The sequence below is a fragment of the Carassius auratus genome, chromosome 1 (assembly GCF_003368295.1).
Source record: "Carassius auratus strain Wakin chromosome 1, ASM336829v1, whole genome shotgun sequence".
Classification (NCBI taxonomy): Eukaryota; Metazoa; Chordata; class Actinopteri; order Cypriniformes; family Cyprinidae; genus Carassius; species Carassius auratus.
The window spans coordinates 11,190,016-11,209,525 of record NC_039243.1 but is presented as its reverse complement, the minus strand read 5'-3'; the positions used below and the strand labels follow the sequence as shown (position 1 = coordinate 11,209,525).

Sequence of the window (19,510 nt, the reverse complement as noted above, 5' to 3'; positions counted from 1 at the left end):
CGTGGTTTGATGACGCTAAGAAAGAGTGTGGAATGATGGGATTTGTTGTCTTCTACCCAACCGCTGACGGCCATCAATCAGACGATATGAAAACGATTACCACTTGTTCAACAAATATATACATTCATGTACATTCAAACACAATAATTGGGCATACATAGCAAACGTGAGTTCAATGATTTGCGCGAGTAGATTACATACAAAGTCAAAGCAAAGACGCGATCAGACTATGGATCATCCTTGCGTAGGAGAGGGGGTAATGGTAACAAGAAACTATTACAAAGAGAGGCTTTTTGGATTTTTGAGCTGAAATTGTTTACCCCTACTGGACTGAACGAAGAGATGGATCTTGAATTTTTTTGTAATAATAATATTCTTTCTTTATTTATTTATTAAGGAATCACCTATTGATTGAGCTAAGCTGGTAACAATTTGTAATTGTGTTTAATATCTGCTGTTTGTTCTATGAGCACTAAAGAAAGCATCAGCTGAAACGCCTGCTCTTAGTCTGTTTTAAGACACTTTTCACATTTTTGCATTTTTGTCACCTTGTATATTTTAAATTAAAGTAATTTTTGTGATAGACCCTTGCCTTGGTCTAATTGTATGTCTTTCAGTATGCGGATATTTTATTTTTTATTTTTTGTATTGCATGGAGGGAAAGTACTTCTACTTAAAGAAAGAAAACTCCAAATACTGCTAGATCTGCTTACTTTTCATCTATTTAGAAGAATATTAAATACAGTGGCTAAATAAAAAAATTAAAAAATTCAACAGACACAGACATTTCCCAACAGCACAGCAGTACTTGACTTTTTAAACTTCTTTACTTCCAAGATCGATACTACTGACTATCGATCTATTAGAGACAAAATTCTAACCATGCAGCTGTCAGCTACATTATCACATGAGACCATAGGAACAATGCCACTTATTCTCTGCTAAAGGAGAGGAAGTATTGTACACTCACCTAAAGGATTATTAGGAACATCATACTAATACTGTGTTTGACCCCCTTTCGCCTTCAGAACTGCCTTAATTCTATGTGGCATTGATTCAACAAGGTGCTGATAGCATTCTTTAGAAATGTTGGCCCATATTGATAGGATAGCATCTTGCAGCTCCCGTTCAACCAAATCCAAAAGATTCTCTATTGAGATCTGGTGACTGTGGGGGCCATTTTTGTACAGTGAACTCATTGTCATGTTCAAGAAACCAGTTTGAAATGATTCGAGCTTTGTGACATAGGTAGCCATTAGAGGATGGGTATATGGTGGTCATAAAGGGATGGACATGGTCAGTAACAATGCTCAGGTAGGCCTTGGCATTTAAACGATGCCCAATTGGCACTAAGGGGTCTAAAGTGTGGCAAGAAATCATCCCCCACACCATTACACCACCACCACCAGCCTGGTTGTACCTCAGTTGTAACGAGTGGTTATTTCAGTCAAAGATGCTCTTCTATCAGCTTGAATCAGTCGGCCCATTCTACTCTGACCTCTAGCATCAACAAGGCATTTTCACCCACATGACTGCTGCACACTGGATGTTTTTCCCTTTTCACACCTTTCTTTGTAAACCCTAGAAATGGTTGTGTGTGAAAATCCCAGTAACTGAGCAGATTGTGAAATACTCAGACTGGCCCGTCTGGCACCAACAACCATGCCACGCTCAAAATTGCTTAAATCACCTTTCTTTCCCATTCTGACATTTAGTTTGGAGTTTGTCTTGACCAGGACCACACCCCTAAATGCATTGAAGCACCTGCCATGTGCTTGGTTGATTAGATAATTGCATTACTGAAAAAATTGAACAGGTGTTCTTAATAATCCTTTAGGCGAGTGTATAAACTATGAGTGCTTATGAATGACTGAATAACACGCATTTGTCCGTGTTTAACTCCATCTTGAATCGCAATCGCGGAAAGTGCTTGAGAAACAATGGGCCCTATCATACACCCGGTGAAATTATGTGTTTTTGCTAGTTTCAGCCCGACGTTGTAGTTTAAATAGCAAATTCATTTGCCTACCCATAGGCGTGCTGATCTAAAAACGAGGAATGTTCAGGCATATTGCACATTGAATATTGAGGCAACTGAAACTGCGTCACTGACCAACAAAAACCTAGTCTAAAGTCAAAGGCCCAGTAGGTTTTTTAAATGTTTTATTTAAAGAGCGCATTAGTATAGGTGGGTCCACAGCGCACATACACAATGCTTATTACACACACAGGGACACACAGCTGTGTGCCAAATATTAAAAATGTAATGATAGCAATGTAAAAGATTATTATTATGTAGGCTACATTAATATATAAATTCCTACGTCATAATGGATAGTCATTTCATGTATCAGAATTAGGCTACCTATGTGCTTGTGCACGAGCAGCTGCATTTCATCTCTGCAGACGCGTTCTGTCTATGCATTTGCAAATTTCACCATGTAAATAGCAAATCCACCCTGGCACGACCGCAACTACCTCTTGAAGAAAATGGCAGATGAGACTCTAATTGAATTGGGATATGAGTGTTCATAATCGAGTGAATGCAACGCATTTGTTCGTGTTTCACTCCGTTTTGAATCACATTCTTGGAAAGTGCTTGAGAAAGTGTTTTCAGATACTGAAAGCTGATTGGCTTGAATGGTTTACCTATGATGATGATTGGTTATGTATTTGTCAGGATGCAACTCTAAAGCAAATGTGGTTGTATCATTTCATGCTGTTAACCCTCTCTGTTGATCTGAGATTAGAAGGATTATATAGATTAATGCTCAGGGATTTCTGGAGTATCTAGTAAATTTGTAGACAAGATTATGTATGACTTTGTCATTAACGTTTGTCGCCACCTACTGGTGCAACAATGTTTATTATTTAATTAATAAACAATGAATTAATCTGAATAAATCTTTAGTGAATAGGTTTATAAGATTTCTCTTACAAGCCAAAATAACCTTGATTCATTTAAACCTTCATTTTTACAATTCACATAATTCAAGTAATGCAGCTTTAAATTATTCTAATTAAAATCACATAATCCTTCCATACACTGTTCTAAAAGACACTCGCTCTATCAGTATCAAAAACAAATAATTACAATTATCACTGGACATAGTTCTCAAATTACATAATCATTAAATATCAACTCTTCAAATATTTCTAAACTGTCTCTCCTAAACCAAAAGTGACAAGAGTGAGATATCACCCTCATGTTTCCACACACACACACACACACACACACACACACACACACACACACACACACACACACACACACACACACACACACCTGTATTTGCTGTAATGCATTTGATAATGTATCAAATGGCAATTTGGTTGTGGCCTATATTAATAACTGGTATCACTGTTTGATGACAGCATAATAACAGAGATTTTGACCATTAAAACCATGATTTGAAGCATCAGTCACTCCCAGAAACCTATTAAAAAATATTAACTTTTTGTACATGTAGTGAACATAGAGTTCACCTATTAATTTATCACTAATTTATCAAATTAAATTAATTAAATTTCTCACCTATTAATCTGTCTACAAGTACAGTTTTTTTTATTTTATTTTTTAAATCTGATTGAATTTTCCTCAGGTTAAACGCATGTCTTAATGCATTTCTAGATCATAGAAATTACTTCTGTGGAATGATATATAATATATAAATGTATACTATTTCCACTGCCAAACAGCAAGTAAGATGACTCACTGTTTATCAAGTGCCCATTTCCTGTTTATTAGTGAATATTAAATTATTAAAGCTTCTCTTCCTCTGTTTTTTTCCTTCTTCTACCAGCATCCATCATGAATCCCATGTCACATCTATACTACAAAAAGAGCAGCTACTCTCCATACCGAGACAGAATCCCTCTACAGATTGTCCGGGCAGAGGTAGAGCTGTCTCTAGAAGAGCGCTCGTTCCTTTCAGCTGTAGAAAAGGGCGACTATGCAGGGGTCCAGCATGCACTACGTGAGGCGGAGGTCTATTACAACATTGACGTCAACTGCGTGGATCCGCTGGGACGCAGTGCGTTATTAATCGCTATTGAGAATGAGAACCTTGAGGTGATGGAGCTGCTTCTGGATCATGGAGTGAACACTGGAGATGCTCTTCTCTATGCCATTCGTAAAGAAGTGGTGGGAGCCGTAGAGTTACTGTTGTCTCACAGGAAACCCAGTGGAGAGAAACAGGTCAGTATACGTGTTGTTGACTCTGTCTAAAAGAGTGTCGCTGTGATTTTGCCAAGTAAGACATGTTCCTGGAACAAAATCTTTCTGGATCAACATTACTGTCCAAAAATACAGACTTAACCCAATCCCTACCCCTAAACCTAACCCTACCCATAATTTATTCCTATAATGATAGCTGATTAACAAGGGTGTAGAAGCATCTAACCCTGATTGTAAGCCAAAAACAGATTTTTCCTGAAAAATTATATCTAAATTCCGATTGGTTGATTGGAATGTTGTTCCAGGACCAACAAGGATGTTGATCCAGGAACATGTTGTTCTTGGTGAAATAACGCTCACCTGATAAGAGACACTTTACACTAGGATCAATTTCTGTCATGGTTCAAGTTGATTTATGCATTCTTAGCTAGACTCGATCTGACAATGTTGGATAAGTAAGTTAAGAAGCTTAAAAGTGATACCAGCAAAACATATCAGCCTGATTGAGCTTTTCAGATGGTTTACACTGTAATAACCAGGTGCAATGAAAACAAATTTCTTGTGGAAAGTAATTTGTCTGTGCACACTGAAACTATAAAAAATGCTGCTCAACACGATATAATCACAGACAGTCAGAACAATTTTATGTTTTATGGAATGCAACAGTCAGGTTCCAGAAATTGATTTTTAACTAGTTTTTATACACCTTTAAAGACAGACCTATTGTGAACTCTGTGGTTAATCAATCATACATTCTTTTGTTGAAGCCATTATATTTCATATTATTTCAACATATTTTCTCAAAGAGTCGTTTTTAACAATGGAATGCCTGGTGAAAAACTACATTTCCCGTAATGCTGTAAAGAAAACTCCACCAATCAGAGAGTCACGGTGATCAAAATCCACTCTGCAGGAAACCATGATGTAGTTGAAACCATGATGTAGTTGAGCCTTGACATGCTCTCAAAATTTCTCCATAGTTTTTTTTTTATCTGATAGATATCTGACTGGTTCTGAAAGCAAGTTCAAACAGTTTAATGCAATAAATCATAAGTTTGAGATTAATTTGTATTTTTGACTGATTCTTTAAAAAGAAGAACTAAAAAAACTCATATTCTGAATCAGATGCAAGACAACCCTAGAAAAATTGTCTTTGCATTCTCTCATAAGCTCATAATTCTGCTAAAACATAATTTCACTTGCTGTGGTAATGTGCATTTGTTTGCAGAGCAGGAAATGCTTTCATGGTGTGGTTCTTTAGTATAGTACAGTACAGTATTTCATCCACATCAGTGATAAAATCTGATTGAAACTTTGTGATTGTCAGTGGCACTGAAAACCACACTTACACTAACTAGCTCTAGCTTGCTCTTTTCTTCTGTTTTCTTTTCAATTATTATATAACACACACACACACACACACACACAAAAACTTGCTATGCATACTGCAGGAGACTTGTCATAGCACTTGGATATCATTGCTCTCTTGTTGATTTTGATTGCTTCCATTGTCCTCATTTGTGAGCTGCTTTAGATAAAAGTCTCTGCTAAAAGACTAAATGTAAATGTAAATCATTAAAATCATCTGATACAAGTAAAAAAAAAAAAAGAACCTATTCTGAATAAAACTAGTTCTTGATTCCCAACTCCGTGCACCTGCTTAGGACACTGTACATATAAATATAGTGTTTGAATGCATATTGTCAGTGTCTTCCTACAAACGCAATGCCATATCACTGTTTGTGTGAACAGTGTTATGTGTATGCAGGTGGGAACTGTTCATATTTGTGTTTGCACTCTATGTGCATGCGTTCGAATGAGTAGGTGTTCCAAAGCTAATAGAAATGATGAGGTGGCAGAGATTTATCTTTCAGATTTGATTTTCACCTCACATAGCATGACAAATCTTTATTGGATTGCATTTTGTTATCCTCTAATCTTTCCTCCCAGATTAACCTGAAAAGCTTGCATTCCTGTATTCTCATACTGTAGTTCGAGTTTTGCAGCATGCTTGATTTGGTGGTCAGTGGAGGATGAAGGGTAATGTAACTTCAAGCGAGTTCTGCTAACGTACACTAAAAAGGGGCATGAGACAGCATTATTCACTGTGAACTGAGATTTGTACAGCGTGGTGCCAGAAGGAAGCCACTACAGACAAAAGCAGTCATTATGAATTTATCAGTGCTTGAGGTTATAAATGCCCTTTTCTAAGGAGTAGAATCAGTGATGCATACAGAATCACATCTACAGGTGAATAGCTTATGTAAAGCTGAGCAGGAAATGCAGATTCTGCAGAAACGCATTAAATTAATAAAAAAATTAATAAAGTAATTTGGAAACTCATGTCGTTTAGTGCTCGAGTTTCATGGTTGACCCATCAAATGTGTCTCATTCACAATTTCTCACACATGTAGACACTTCAGTTTTCAACACTGTAAACTTAGCATGTATGATCTGAACATTCAGATGTATACTCTTTTATTTATTTTCTATTTATTCTATCAAGTACAAATGTTCTTGAGGTGGACAAGGTGCTCAACTCAAGTTCCACTATTCACCATAAAAATCACCTCTCTGATGTAAACACTTTTGAGTCCATAATAAACACAAAAATGTCTGCCCCTCATCTCATTTTGCACAGAAAAAAAAATTAAGCTTAATTTCAACATTTGCTCTCCCTGTCTAGTCCCATGCAAAGCTTGCTGGAAACTCTGCCCAGTTTCGGTAATGCAGTGTTACTGCCAATGAAAAATATACATTTAAAGGATTATTGGATTGAGCAAAATTCTTTTTTACAAATTTAGACTGATTGAATGTAGTAAAAATAAACGGTGACAGCATGTTCAAGAATTGTACTGTATTAGTATATTTTAATTATGTAAATTTGAGCAAACAGTTTTGTGTGTGCATGTGTGTGTCTGTGTTTGTGTGTGCATATTTAATGGAATATCATTTTTTCAAAAATAATGTCAAATGTCAAGCTATCCCTTTAAACTAAAAATTATTGGATGTTCAAAATGTCCCACCCTAATTTCCTGTTTCAATATGTCAACTAAAGAATCAAAGCTGAGCTTGTCTAGTAATTTTCGGAGGTCTTTATGAGTTTTTAAGGGGTGCTATTATGCTTTTTCAGTTTTTCAACTTTAGTTAGTCTGTAATGTTGCTGTTTGAGCATAAAAAAGATCTGCAAAGTTACAAAGCTCAAAGTCCAATTCAAAAGGATATATTTTATTTAACAGAAATCACTTTTCAAAAACTACAACAAACGACTCGTTTGGACTAAAACGCATATTTTCCGGAATTTGTGATATCACAAAGATTGACGAATGAGATGAGACCTGGTTGAGCAGCACTAGAGAAGACAACGAGTGTTATCACTATGTCAGAGACGTGCTAGTGTTCCCAAGATAGACGAGCTTAGAGTGGTTACAATCATCCGGGTTTAAATCGCGCTCAAATTGATTTGATTTTGACGCAATATTTAAACTGAAGCTCGCAACAGGCTGCTTTAGTAAGAGGCAGGACATTTCCCGACCAGGCGCTGATTGCTGTCAGTCACAACACACACTGGACAAGCTAACCAATCACAGCACATATCGAATTCCAGAAGGCGGGCCTTCATTTTATACAGGAACTATTCGAGCCGTTCGTGCCAGACTGGGGAGAGAGGTATTTTAATAATGTAAAATATTTGAAAAGAATTTGTTTTTCTAGTATGAAAGCCTGTTCTTGTATACCCCCAAAACAAATTCAAGACTTTGTAAAAAGCATAATAGGAACCCTTTAATACAAAGTGATGCCGGCTTGCTTGCAAGTGAACGCTATTATGCACTGTGAACGGTATTATTTACTTTAAACATAATTATTGGTGAGATCAGTGTTATTCAAATGAGTTTGTGAGTTGATGAAAAGCTAATAATTAAATTGAAATTAAGATTTAAATAAATAAATGTGGCTGCACAGTTAATTTAATTAAAATTATATCATGTTAAAGCTTAGTGTGATTATTAAATCAAAGAAGTATATATTCTGTTGCAGTTAATACTTTAAATGCTGCTTCTCACCAATCTCTGTGTGCACAATGTGCGCTGGGATCATTTACACATTTGCATAATTTCCAGCATCTCTGTGGATAGAATTTGGCTTTTCACCAGTATTTCGCCAAAATAAAAACTTGACATTTAGAATTAAGACATGAATATTAGCATTGCAACTTGAAGCGTGAAATAAAACAATTATTAGGTTTATAATTATCTTTTTTAATGAATATTTTACAGGACATTTGTAATTTAAACAGTAATATATTTATATGTTTTCATTTTTGTAATTATTGTCATAATTATAAGCCCTATATACGTGCAGTCGCATATATGTCATCTTAAAATAAAAATAAAACATTCAAACTGAAACATTCACTAAAGAAAATTATATATTAGATGTAATGTGACCAATGAACATTAACCAACATCAGAGAACCATGAGCATGTGAATGTGATGCTAAATCACTGGAATGCTAACATAAAATCTCAAGTAAATATTTTACATCTTAGGAGTTCAGCTGCAAAACATCTGGGAGCCCCTGGGTTAGAGTAAATATTTTTTTTTTTTGTAACTAATGTTTTATTCTACAGATTCACTGAGCTACGACAGGGCAATGATTATGTTTATGCAGCTCCAGGTAGATTTGTTGCTCCCTCTTGGATTAGACATACACACTTTTATGATTACTGTTCAGAAGACAGGCATGGGTTTCCTATACTTTTGATGTTAGAGTGAACAAGCATTAGGGGAAATGAAGCCTGTAGCCAGGTTTGTTCTTTTGCTTCATTATTTGGTTTTCTAAAGTGAACTCCGATGGTGCAGATACATCAAGTGAGATTGTTGCAGGAAGTGCCGTGGGGCCTAAATTGGAATCTAGCCCGTGTACCATGCGCCTGTTCACAGAGCATGGGCTATTTTGCATTGCTATCACTATAGCAACCCTTGCAGCCACTTGGGAGTTCTGGGGGAGGACTGTTATACTAATGGACTGAAAATAAATCTCAAAATAAAATGTGTTTGCAAACCTCACTTACTCACTTGCTGGCTTGTAACACTGACGTATACCACAACATATTTCCATAATGTTCTCATGGCAGATATGGCTGTCTTAATGATAGGGTTGAGTATTTTGGTCATATACAGGCACTTGAAAATGAATTAATAGTATCATGCATACAATATGCTTTTAAGTGTGATTACAGTACAGCCCTTGACTCCCAATAAGACGTAAACAATCAGGATAAAAAAGGGAAGAATTACACAATGGTTCATGGTAAAGCATCTGAGTGTGGATATGATAAATGGGGAGAAAAGGTTCAAATGGGGTGAAAGACAGAAAAAAGGAGAGGTGAAAGAAAGGAAATGCTCTGACTGGCTTGTGGTTCATCTTTCTGACAAGGTTCATCTTCCTCTTTGGCACACAGCTGCAAGGACAGCATGATATATATGATGTTCTTCCATTCCTGAAGGATACATCAAATACAAAGCTCCGTTCTTGACTAATCCCTCTGAAATGTATAGATATTGTTTATTTGGCCCTCTTATTGTCTCTATTCTGTTCTCAGTTCTATTCTATAACTGTCATCAATTACAAAAATGACTTGCAGTTCAGTAAGGGAGTCATTTTTGACCTCAATAATATTAAACAAATCATTGGCTGAGTCTTATTCAAAGTGATAGGAGTGACTCATTATAGAGAACCAGTTCATGATTTGTGTCATTATTCGTGGATTATTTTACAAGTTTGAGAAAATAAGATTGGATAAAAAAAAAAAAAAAAAAAAAAACTTTATTTTTTAACATAAATTAGAGGTAATGATGTGAACACGTAGGGATATATGGACAGTAAACGAAATGACTAATAAATAAATAATATTAAACTAATAAATAAGTGAATTAATTATAAGCTTGTATTACATAAAACTGTTACAGTTTTCATAAGGTCCTTCATAACCACTTATGCGAATCATAAGAGCAGAAAGAGCTTTACACATTCAACACATTCATAATGCAAAGGTGAATTTGTGCAGAACTGTTTTAGGGGCTGTTTTTAGGAGACTTTTTTGTCCTTTTTTCACTGAACTGACAGAGACTGGATGCAAAAATACAGGGCACTATTAGCAAGCAAACAGACTCTTTGTGAAATTGAGTCTATCTGTTATTTTCATCTTGCTTTAAATGCATCACTGCTAAAATACTGATATCAGTTGACCTCTGTTATTGTCTACAGTTGTTGGAAAACTATTCGTTTAATCAACCAATGAAATCGTAATGTTAGCAGTAAAAGTCTGTTATGATACAAAAATGTTTGGTAAACAGAAAATTCCCTTTGTCTATGCAGCAAAAAAAAAAAAAACTCAAGATCTAATGGGACATTCCATGTACATTAATTTTACAGTAAAATATTGTTAAATTTACAATTTTTTTTTTTTTTTGAAAAATAACTAATCGCCTTTTAATTTATGGTGAAAACTATAAATTTGCATTTCCAGAATTCTCTCTCTGACAGCTCACATTTGATGGGTTTTCATTGAAATAATTATGCGTATTCTTTATTTTTTGTCTGATCACTTATGTCCTTTAGGGCAGTGGTCCCCAACCACCGGGCCGCGGACCGGTACCGGTCCGTGCGGCATTTGGTACCGGGCCGCACAAGAAAAAATAAATAACTTACATTAAAGCTGCAGTCGGTAACTTTTGGCGCTCGCGTCTGGCAGAAGAATATTGTAGCCAGAGCTACTTCTCTCTGTTTACATCTATGGCGAGTCACGCAGGTACTGCTCTACTCTGCAGCGTTGCCGACCCCAACCAGACTAAAATAGTCAGAATATAAACACTTATTATAGGTGTACCATAGTGATTAAGGAAAAGTCAAAAACACGGTTTGGAAAATGTATTCATGATGTACTCGCTCATTACATATTATTCATGTTATGTTGGCGCGATGTTATGAGGGCGCTGCTAATAAATTTGCATACGAATACACAGTGGATTCATGTTTATTATTATATTTACAATATACCACAGTTTTTATGCCAGTCGTATCATTTTATTTTGTTGTATTTATGCTTCACACCTTAATGCCCAGTCCGTGAAAATATCGTCTGACATTGAACCGGTCCTTGGTGCTAAAAGGTTGGGGACCGCTTCTTTAGGGCCTTATGTTACATTGCATGTGGTTAAATTAATGTTTATTGCATTATTTTATTGTCATATGTGTTACCATACTGGTCTTTTGTGTTTTTTTTTTTGTACGATACCATGCCTCTTCTACACATTAGTATTTACCGTGACGAACTTTGATTCTTCATGTGGTTTCCTCTTTACCACCTATTTTTAAGGCGGTTGTCAATAAAAGTAAAAGTCAAATTGTTTTGTGTATTACAAAATAAAACAATAGTGTATTAATATTATTTCAGGTTTTTTTTAAAAAATTTTTTTAATTATAATTATTTTACGTCAAAGTTCTGGAAAAGCTCTCCATTTGTTCTCCATTTTTCTCATGGTTGATACAGAAAACAGCTGGGATATTAGAGAGCTCATTTGTGGTTTTTCGTTCCTACGAGGAGAGCTGGCTGCACACACATCAAGTCATCTGTATTCTGCTGCTCCGCTGTGTAGTTTGTGTTTACATGCAGTGCGGGTTTGTGGATTGCCATACAGACTCTCAAAAGCTTGCGCAGGTGTTTTTCACACTTTTGTTCTTGTCCCCTCTTTCTCAGGTTCCATCATTAATGATGGACACCCAGTTTTCAGAGTTCACACCTGACATCACTCCCATCATGCTCGCCGCCCACACAAACAACTATGAGATCATCAAACTCTTGGTCCAACGCAAAGTCACCATTCCTCGGCCGCACCAGATACGCTGTGATTGTGTGGAGTGTGTGTCCAGCTCTGAGGTGGACAGCTTGCGTCACTCTCGGTCCCGTCTCAACATCTATAAAGCACTAGCCAGCCCCTCTCTCATTGCCCTCTCCAGTGAAGATCCCATCCTCACTGCCTTCAGACTGGGCTGGGAACTGAAGGAGCTCAGCAAAGTGGAGAACGAGTTTCGACAAGAGTATGAGGAGCTTTCTCAGCAGTGTAAGCTTTTTGCTAAAGACCTGCTGGACCAGGCACGTAGTTCCCGTGAGCTGGAGACCATTCTCAATCACCGTGATGACCAGAGCGAGGAGTTGGACCCGCGAGAGTGCCGAGACTTGGCCAAACTCAAGCTGGCCATTAAATATCACCAGAAAGAGGTGAGGATACTTCTAGTACCTACTTGAAAACTGGTTGCTGGTCAGCTACTGTTACTCAGTATAATGTTGGACATATAATATACAAATACACCATGAAAAGTACTTCTTGTACTTTATACATTTGTAATTTCTGTGGTATAAACATGCAGGATCAATGCATCAGATTTGCCTCACCAACCCAAAACTTAGCTTGAGCTGCCGAAAAATGCTCAGTTTAGGGTACAGAGAGGATGTTGATGAAGAAATGTATTTGTGTTGCAGAAATCCAATTACTTTTTCTTCCTTTTTATTATGCAGTTTAATTAAATTCTGTAGACCCTTGGTATGTTTAAGAATTTGTTGTTTCTTACCTAAAGCAATTGGTAAAGTGCATTTCTAGCTTTCTCTCTGAACTTTCTGATCCAAAGGGGGACACAATGTGTGCTGAAGACCAGAGGCTTGATGAGATTAGAAAGACAGGAGATAGAGACAGTGAGAAAGAAGCTTTAGGCAGACGAAAGACAGTTGCTCTGTTCCAAAACCTTGTGAGCTGCCACATTGTGTATTTCTTATAGGCAGCTAGCTTCTGATTTAGCATCCAAATAGTCTTGGAATGATTTGACTCTATCAATGCTTCAAATAAATAGTACTTTGCAACTCAGGCTTGACTTAAAAATGACTTCAAATGAAATGATATTCTAGTAAGCATAAAAACATCACAAACAAATATTAGGTTAAGTAATAAATTTGTATTTTATACTGAACCGTTTTTATAGATACTTCTCAAGTACTGAGTGAAATATAGTATATAGTTATTTACAGTATAATCTAAATTTCTCTTCTCCTCATCTGCCATCCTGGATTATCTTTGCTTTGAACTTGTTGCAGTGCATTATGGAATGCATTCTCCAAAAAGATACACGATGCTGCCTTAGAATATGGCCAAAAGAAAGCAGCATAATTAGGTTTTAAAGCCTAACCTTCTGGAACAGCTTTCGTACTGGAAGTACTCCAGTGATGCCTTAAAATGCTACTTCTGTAGACAGATGTTTTGGAAAAAAAACATGGTTGTAGAATATTTGCAGCATTTTGGTGAGTCAGGCGGGTGCAGGGTGGGGGGTTTTGTTCTGTAGCTGTACATATGCAGCAAAGAAAGCATTATAGTGCTGTTTTTGAGAGAATCTTAAGTAGCTTAGATACTGTATTTTACATCTAGCATTTGAATTGAATTTCTTTCAACACTTTGATTATTTTGCTGCTGCTGGTCATCATAATATGATAATTTAAAGTCAGAACAGTATCAGTAAACAAATATGTATTTATTTTAGCTATTCCGTGTATAATAAGTGTGATAATTCTCAGTTTATTTTGTCGTATTGACTGGTTTGCTGTATTACTGTTACTTGACATGCTCCTAAAACCTAAGACACCAATAAGCTCTATAGTTCAAAAGTTTTGGGTCATTAAGATTTATTCATTAAAGAAATTTACACATTTTAAATACCTTAAATATATATATATATATATATATATATATATATATATATATATATATATATATATATATATATATATATATATATATATATAATTCAGAAGAATCTATCAGTACAACTTTAGCTTTGATAATAATAAGCAATGTTTCTTGAGCACCATATCAGTATATAAGAATGATTTCTGAAGGATCATGTGACTGAAGACTGGAGTAATGATGTAAAAAATTCTGCTTTGCATTACAGCAATAAAATATATATTTATAACTACATTAAAATACAAAGCGATTATTTGAATTTGGTAGAATATTTCACAATATTACTGTTTAAGCTGTATTTTTGATAAAATTAATGCAGCTTTTGTGAGCATAAGAGACTCACAAAAAGACTCACAAAAAAATCTAACCCCAAACTTTTGAATGATAGTGTACAAGTTGCAACATGTACATTATTCAGTAAACAAACCCGCATAGTGGTTACAATGGGACTAAAGTCAAAAAGAAACATGCAATGTTAGTCTAATAGCTATATTAAAGGTTTTAAAGGTTTTCAGTCAAATAATGTGAAAAGTATCGGCCATTCCTCCAAAACAAGGATAAGAACATTTTGATGGTGCAAGGGAAACCACCTTGAGTTACTTTTGATTTACATAATTCCATGTACAGTAAATAAATGTTAAAGTTGTCTTTGGCTTTCCAGGGAGATTTCAGTGATCTTTTTCATTCTGAAACCCAAACTGTCTTGTAGCAGAACTGAAACATGCTGCAAACTGAGGATTTGAGAGTCTGGTGTCAATATGTCTCATTTCTCATCCTGTCAGTCAGATGTGATACTGGCCCTGACCTGCGAGACTGCTGCTCCAATTAGCTCTAAAATGCTGCTTTGAATATTGATCACAATGCTTTACGCATACATACACACACACACACACACACACAGGGAAAATGGTCTAAACAGATGTGGGGCTCTGAGCCAAGCGATGCTATACAACTGAAAAAGAGAGATGACTACTATTATGAGCCCATTTAGTGTGCCATTATATTTGTAGTGATTAAAGATTTATACACTAAGATTTAATATTAAGAAAAGGTTACCAGCATTATACTCAAGATTTCATGCAGTAATTTTTCTTCATTTTAATATGAGAATTAAATGAGTCAGCATATGATGGTGCAATACAAGCTGGGTTGAAAGGGCAAGGAGAGTGCAGATAATCAAATACATTTGGAATAAAGCCACACAGGCTTGCTTGAAACATTACTCAGGGGTATTCTAGTGACAGATAATGCAGCTTATGGATTTCATTAAAGGTTTAGAGGTCTCAGAAATAGCCTTTGTGTTGCTTAAAGCTGTCTTCAAATGGGACCATACTGGTTCATACCAGTTCTTGGTTTGTGGATTTTTCATCTAAAATATATAATTAGTATTGCTGATTCTTAAACAGTTATATATATAATTAACTACAAGCTTTTGAAAAATAGTGTTGCAATGTGTTTATTCAGTAAACAAACCAACATATGGGTTAAAATGGGACTAAAGCCATAAAAATAAACATGCAAGTTTAATCTAATACTTATATTAAAAAGTTATAAAGGTTTTCAATCAAATAATGTGAAAAGTATCAGCCAAACATCCAAAACAAGGATAAAACATTTTGATGGTGAATGGGAAATCACCTTGAGTTACTTTCCTTGACTTACACACTTTCACGTAAATCAATTTTAAAAATCTAATATATAAATATTGGGGTTTAATTTAAATTCAAGTTGTCATTTTGTTATTTGCTTTTGTCATTTTTTGTCGTTTGTAATACTTATATTCATTTGTATTTATTTTTAAGGAATTTCACATTTTTTGTGAATTAGTTCAACTTATTTAAATGAAGTAGCCAAGTATTGTTTTTCTATATTTATTTTTTATTTTTAAAATGATTAAATATTTTTTTATTTAAAAATATTTTTTATGTTTCTATATGATTCATTCTATTTTTATTTCAGTTTAAGTTTAATATTTCAACTTATACACATTATTTCAGTTACTTTCCAAGGCAACATTTTCAATTTTCATTTTTTTTTTTTATTTCTTTCATCTACCGTAATTCCTCAAATAGAAACCGATAGTCAAATAAAAACTGGGCTTCTTATGGTGGCCGGGGGCATGGTCAATGGACAAATAAAGACCGGTCTTAAATAAAGGCCGGGGAAAATTTGTGCAGCAGTCCCAGATAACGAACGTAGATGCCCACTGCCGGAGCGTTTCTCGCTCTTGAATCAAGAACGGTTGCATCAGTTTTCGGATCACCAGTACACTGATCCGAGAACCGTTTCTGTTGGACTCGTCCGATTCGAGAACCGAGGAGCTGATGATACTGCCCATGCATGATTCAGCGTGAAGCAGACTGAAATAGAGCGCGTCTGAACCGAACTGATTCTTTTGGTGGTTGATTCTGAACTGATTCTGTGCTAATGTTATGATCTCTGTTATGACGTGAACTGTTTCAAACGATTCAATTCGATTTGGTGAACTGGTTCAAGAAGATCCGGTTACATCAAATGATTCCTTCGCGGACCGGATATCATTGAACTGTTGTGTTTTGAACTCGCTCACAACAGACACGGAAGAGAAGACAATGCTGAATAAAGTCGTAATTTTTGCTATTTTTGTACCAAAATGTATTTTCGATGCTTCAAAATATTCCAACTGACCCTCTGATGTCACATGGACTACTTTGATGGTGTTTTTCTTACCTTTCTGGACATTCACACACTTTCAATGGAGGGACTGAGAGCTCTCGGAATAAATCTAAAATATCTTATACTGTGTCCTGAAGATGAACGGAGGTCTTACTGGTTTGAAATGACATGAGGGTGAGTTATTAATGACATAATTTTCATTTTTTGATGAACTAACCCATTAAGTATAAATCTTTGGTTTGTGACTTTGTTTGTACTATGAACATGAATAATACAGTACCTCGAATAGTGTAGCTTTTTGTGGAAAGGTGCACTTTTACGTTTCTAAGCAAACAGACTGATAGATGATTGAACTGGCAAAAATTGATTTAGATAACAGATGCTACAGGCCCCTCCTATCCATCTTCTAATTACTCTTCCTTCTCGTCCTTTCCTTCTCTTGTGCCTCTCCCCCTCACCTCTTGTCCTTCCATCATCTCTTGTTTTCTGTAATTTTGGAAAGTTGATTTACTGCAGAGGAACATCAGGGTAGTCAGCATTCCCCACCCCACATCTTGCATGCTCGCTTTTTGAATCGATAAGGAATACATACCCCATATACTCTGAGCAGCTTTTTGCTCAATAACCGCTGTGCTTCAATCTCCATAACCTGCCTCTCATCTGAACTGCTGAACACTGTATTCATGTGCATCAATAGATACAACTGCTGCTGTTAGAACTGTTTAGAAGTGGGCTTTGGCCCAGTGTTATTAAAGAGGACTTAAAAGTTGTTGAGCGTTTCAGTGTTTTGAAGTCACCATAAAACAAAAATGGACAATTCATATTGTTTTAGAGAATATTGCTATCAAGTTTAGTTTCTGTTTCGATTTCCCTGTGTTTTTGTTCTTCCTGCTGGTGTCCTAGTTTTCCTGTGTTCCCTGATTAGTTCATTAGTTTTCACCTGTCTTGATTAATCATTACTTTTTTGATTCTTGCTTTAATCTTAGAAAAGATGTGTTAAAAATGACACAACGTGTTAAATTTTAACAAATTAGTACTAAAGTTCTGGGACAACGGTTTTTTTTTTGTGTTAATTTTTACTCGTTCTTTGTGTTGATGATTTTAACAGTAAATGTGTCAGAAAGGTGTGCACAAACATGTATTATTCAACACATCATGTGCTTTCCCTCTCTACATACTTTGTTAAAAAACATACATTAAAAATTCTAAACAAAATGTTGAACAAAATATTGATTATTATGAAATACCAACAACTGCAGTACAGTGCATTCATAGAACTGCAGAATATATGTGCAATTTTAAGCACTCAAAAAGGAAATGACCTACACAGGACAAAACAGGTCTTTTCATCTCATTAGATAACAAATAACCCCACCTTCATAATAATTTTTTTTCCCAAACTTGGCTGGATTGATGTACACTGGTGGCCAAAAGTATTTTAAAAGAATTATCTTTGATGCTTTAAAAACATTTTATCATTATCAATGTCTGTACTTTTCCACAGTATATGAGTATACATTTCATTATCAAAATAGCATTTTAAAAGCCAACACAGTGTTTCTGTCCACCTTCGGGAATAAATTAACTTCTCCGAAGACTGGACTCAGAACTTGACTGACAACATCAGAATTTTCCCTGGTCTGTATGCGTGTCCACAAACACAAATGTACTGAGTCCTTCAGTGGAGATCCCAGGTTGCAACACTATATCAAGACAGAGAGAGGAGACAATTACACATTAGTGTCAATTTATTTTTAAACTACATTTTAAAACCTTTTTTTACTGTAAGAATATATATATTTTAAGCAACAGCTTTCCAATAACCAGTGTTAATTTTGACACGAAATTTTAATTTAGTTTTAGTCTTAGTCTTTTGACTATAATTCTTTTTAGTTTTAGTCAAGTTTTAGTCATCTGATTTGTTTTAATTTTAGTCTTATTTTAGTCGACTAAAATTGCTTGGTATTTTAGTCGACTAAAATTGCTTGGTATTTTAGTCGACTAAAATTGCTTGGTATTTTAGTCGACTAAAATAAGACTAAAATCAATAACAGATTTACTAGACAATTTTTTACAGCTGGTATAGGAAACAAACTTAACCAAAATATATAAAACACAAATTCAACTTTATTTCAACACAACTGTGTCTTTATTTCGATTCAAAAGCTTTTATGCAGCAACAAACACTGTCATGATAATGTATACAATAACTAGCTGCCAATTGACCATCAATAAAAGAAAAATAACGTTAGGTCCAGGACCTTAAAGCTTACAGCTGAGCTTAACAATAAGTGCATACATTTAAAGTAAATATTTAATAAGTTGGCAGCTAGGTGGATAAAAAAAAAGTAACAAGATTTTATAAGGTATTCATTTGTCTAGCAATATTGTATGTTTTAAATACTACAATATTGCTAGATTTGTATGTATAATGATAGGATGTGAACATTCATGTTTCACATGACTAATATAGAAATATTTGTGATATTGTCAACAAGTAGAACATTATAAAATATACTAAACATTAGTATTAATCAAATGTATTTATCATGATATTACGTATTAGTATTGTGCTCTCTTCTAACTTGAAGAAGGGGCTGTTTTACAGTACTTTCCAGTTTGTAATATTTAATGCTACAACATCTACGCACTGCAGTCTTCCAATTTTGCTTAGTTTAATAAACAAAAGAACATCGTTGTGAAATAACATTTGAGAAAATGTCCGGGTGGCTCGTCTGTAAATGTCTTTTCAAATTGTTGGTGTTCTTGCCACGAATGAGCGCTCCGCGTGCTTTACGCTTTGTTTTGTTTTGTTCGTTGTCAAACGTGAAGTGAGCTGTGGACATTTTGTTGCTCTTTTAGTCATCACCTCCTCGAATGCCG

At 35.3% G+C, this 19,510-nt stretch overlaps 2 protein-coding genes across 3 annotated transcripts in view; both read left to right on the top strand.

The window, feature by feature from the left end:
• The window catches only part of LOC113109348 (myb-like protein U), a 972,647-nt gene that overhangs the window by 451,135 nt on the left and 502,002 nt on the right, over positions 1-19,510 (top strand). The window lies entirely within an intron of this gene.
• The window catches only part of LOC113109382 (short transient receptor potential channel 5-like), a 79,630-nt gene that overhangs the window by 17,983 nt on the left and 42,137 nt on the right, over positions 1-19,510 (top strand). For both annotated transcript variants that reach the window (XM_026272996.1, XM_026272991.1), the window contains exons 2-3: positions 3,804-4,198; positions 11,941-12,462. In XM_026272996.1, coding sequence (XP_026128781.1) covers positions 3,812-4,198; positions 11,941-12,462 — 909 coding nt within the window. In that variant the 5' untranslated portion in view covers positions 3,804-3,811. The remainder of the gene's footprint in view (positions 1-3,803; positions 4,199-11,940; positions 12,463-19,510) is intronic.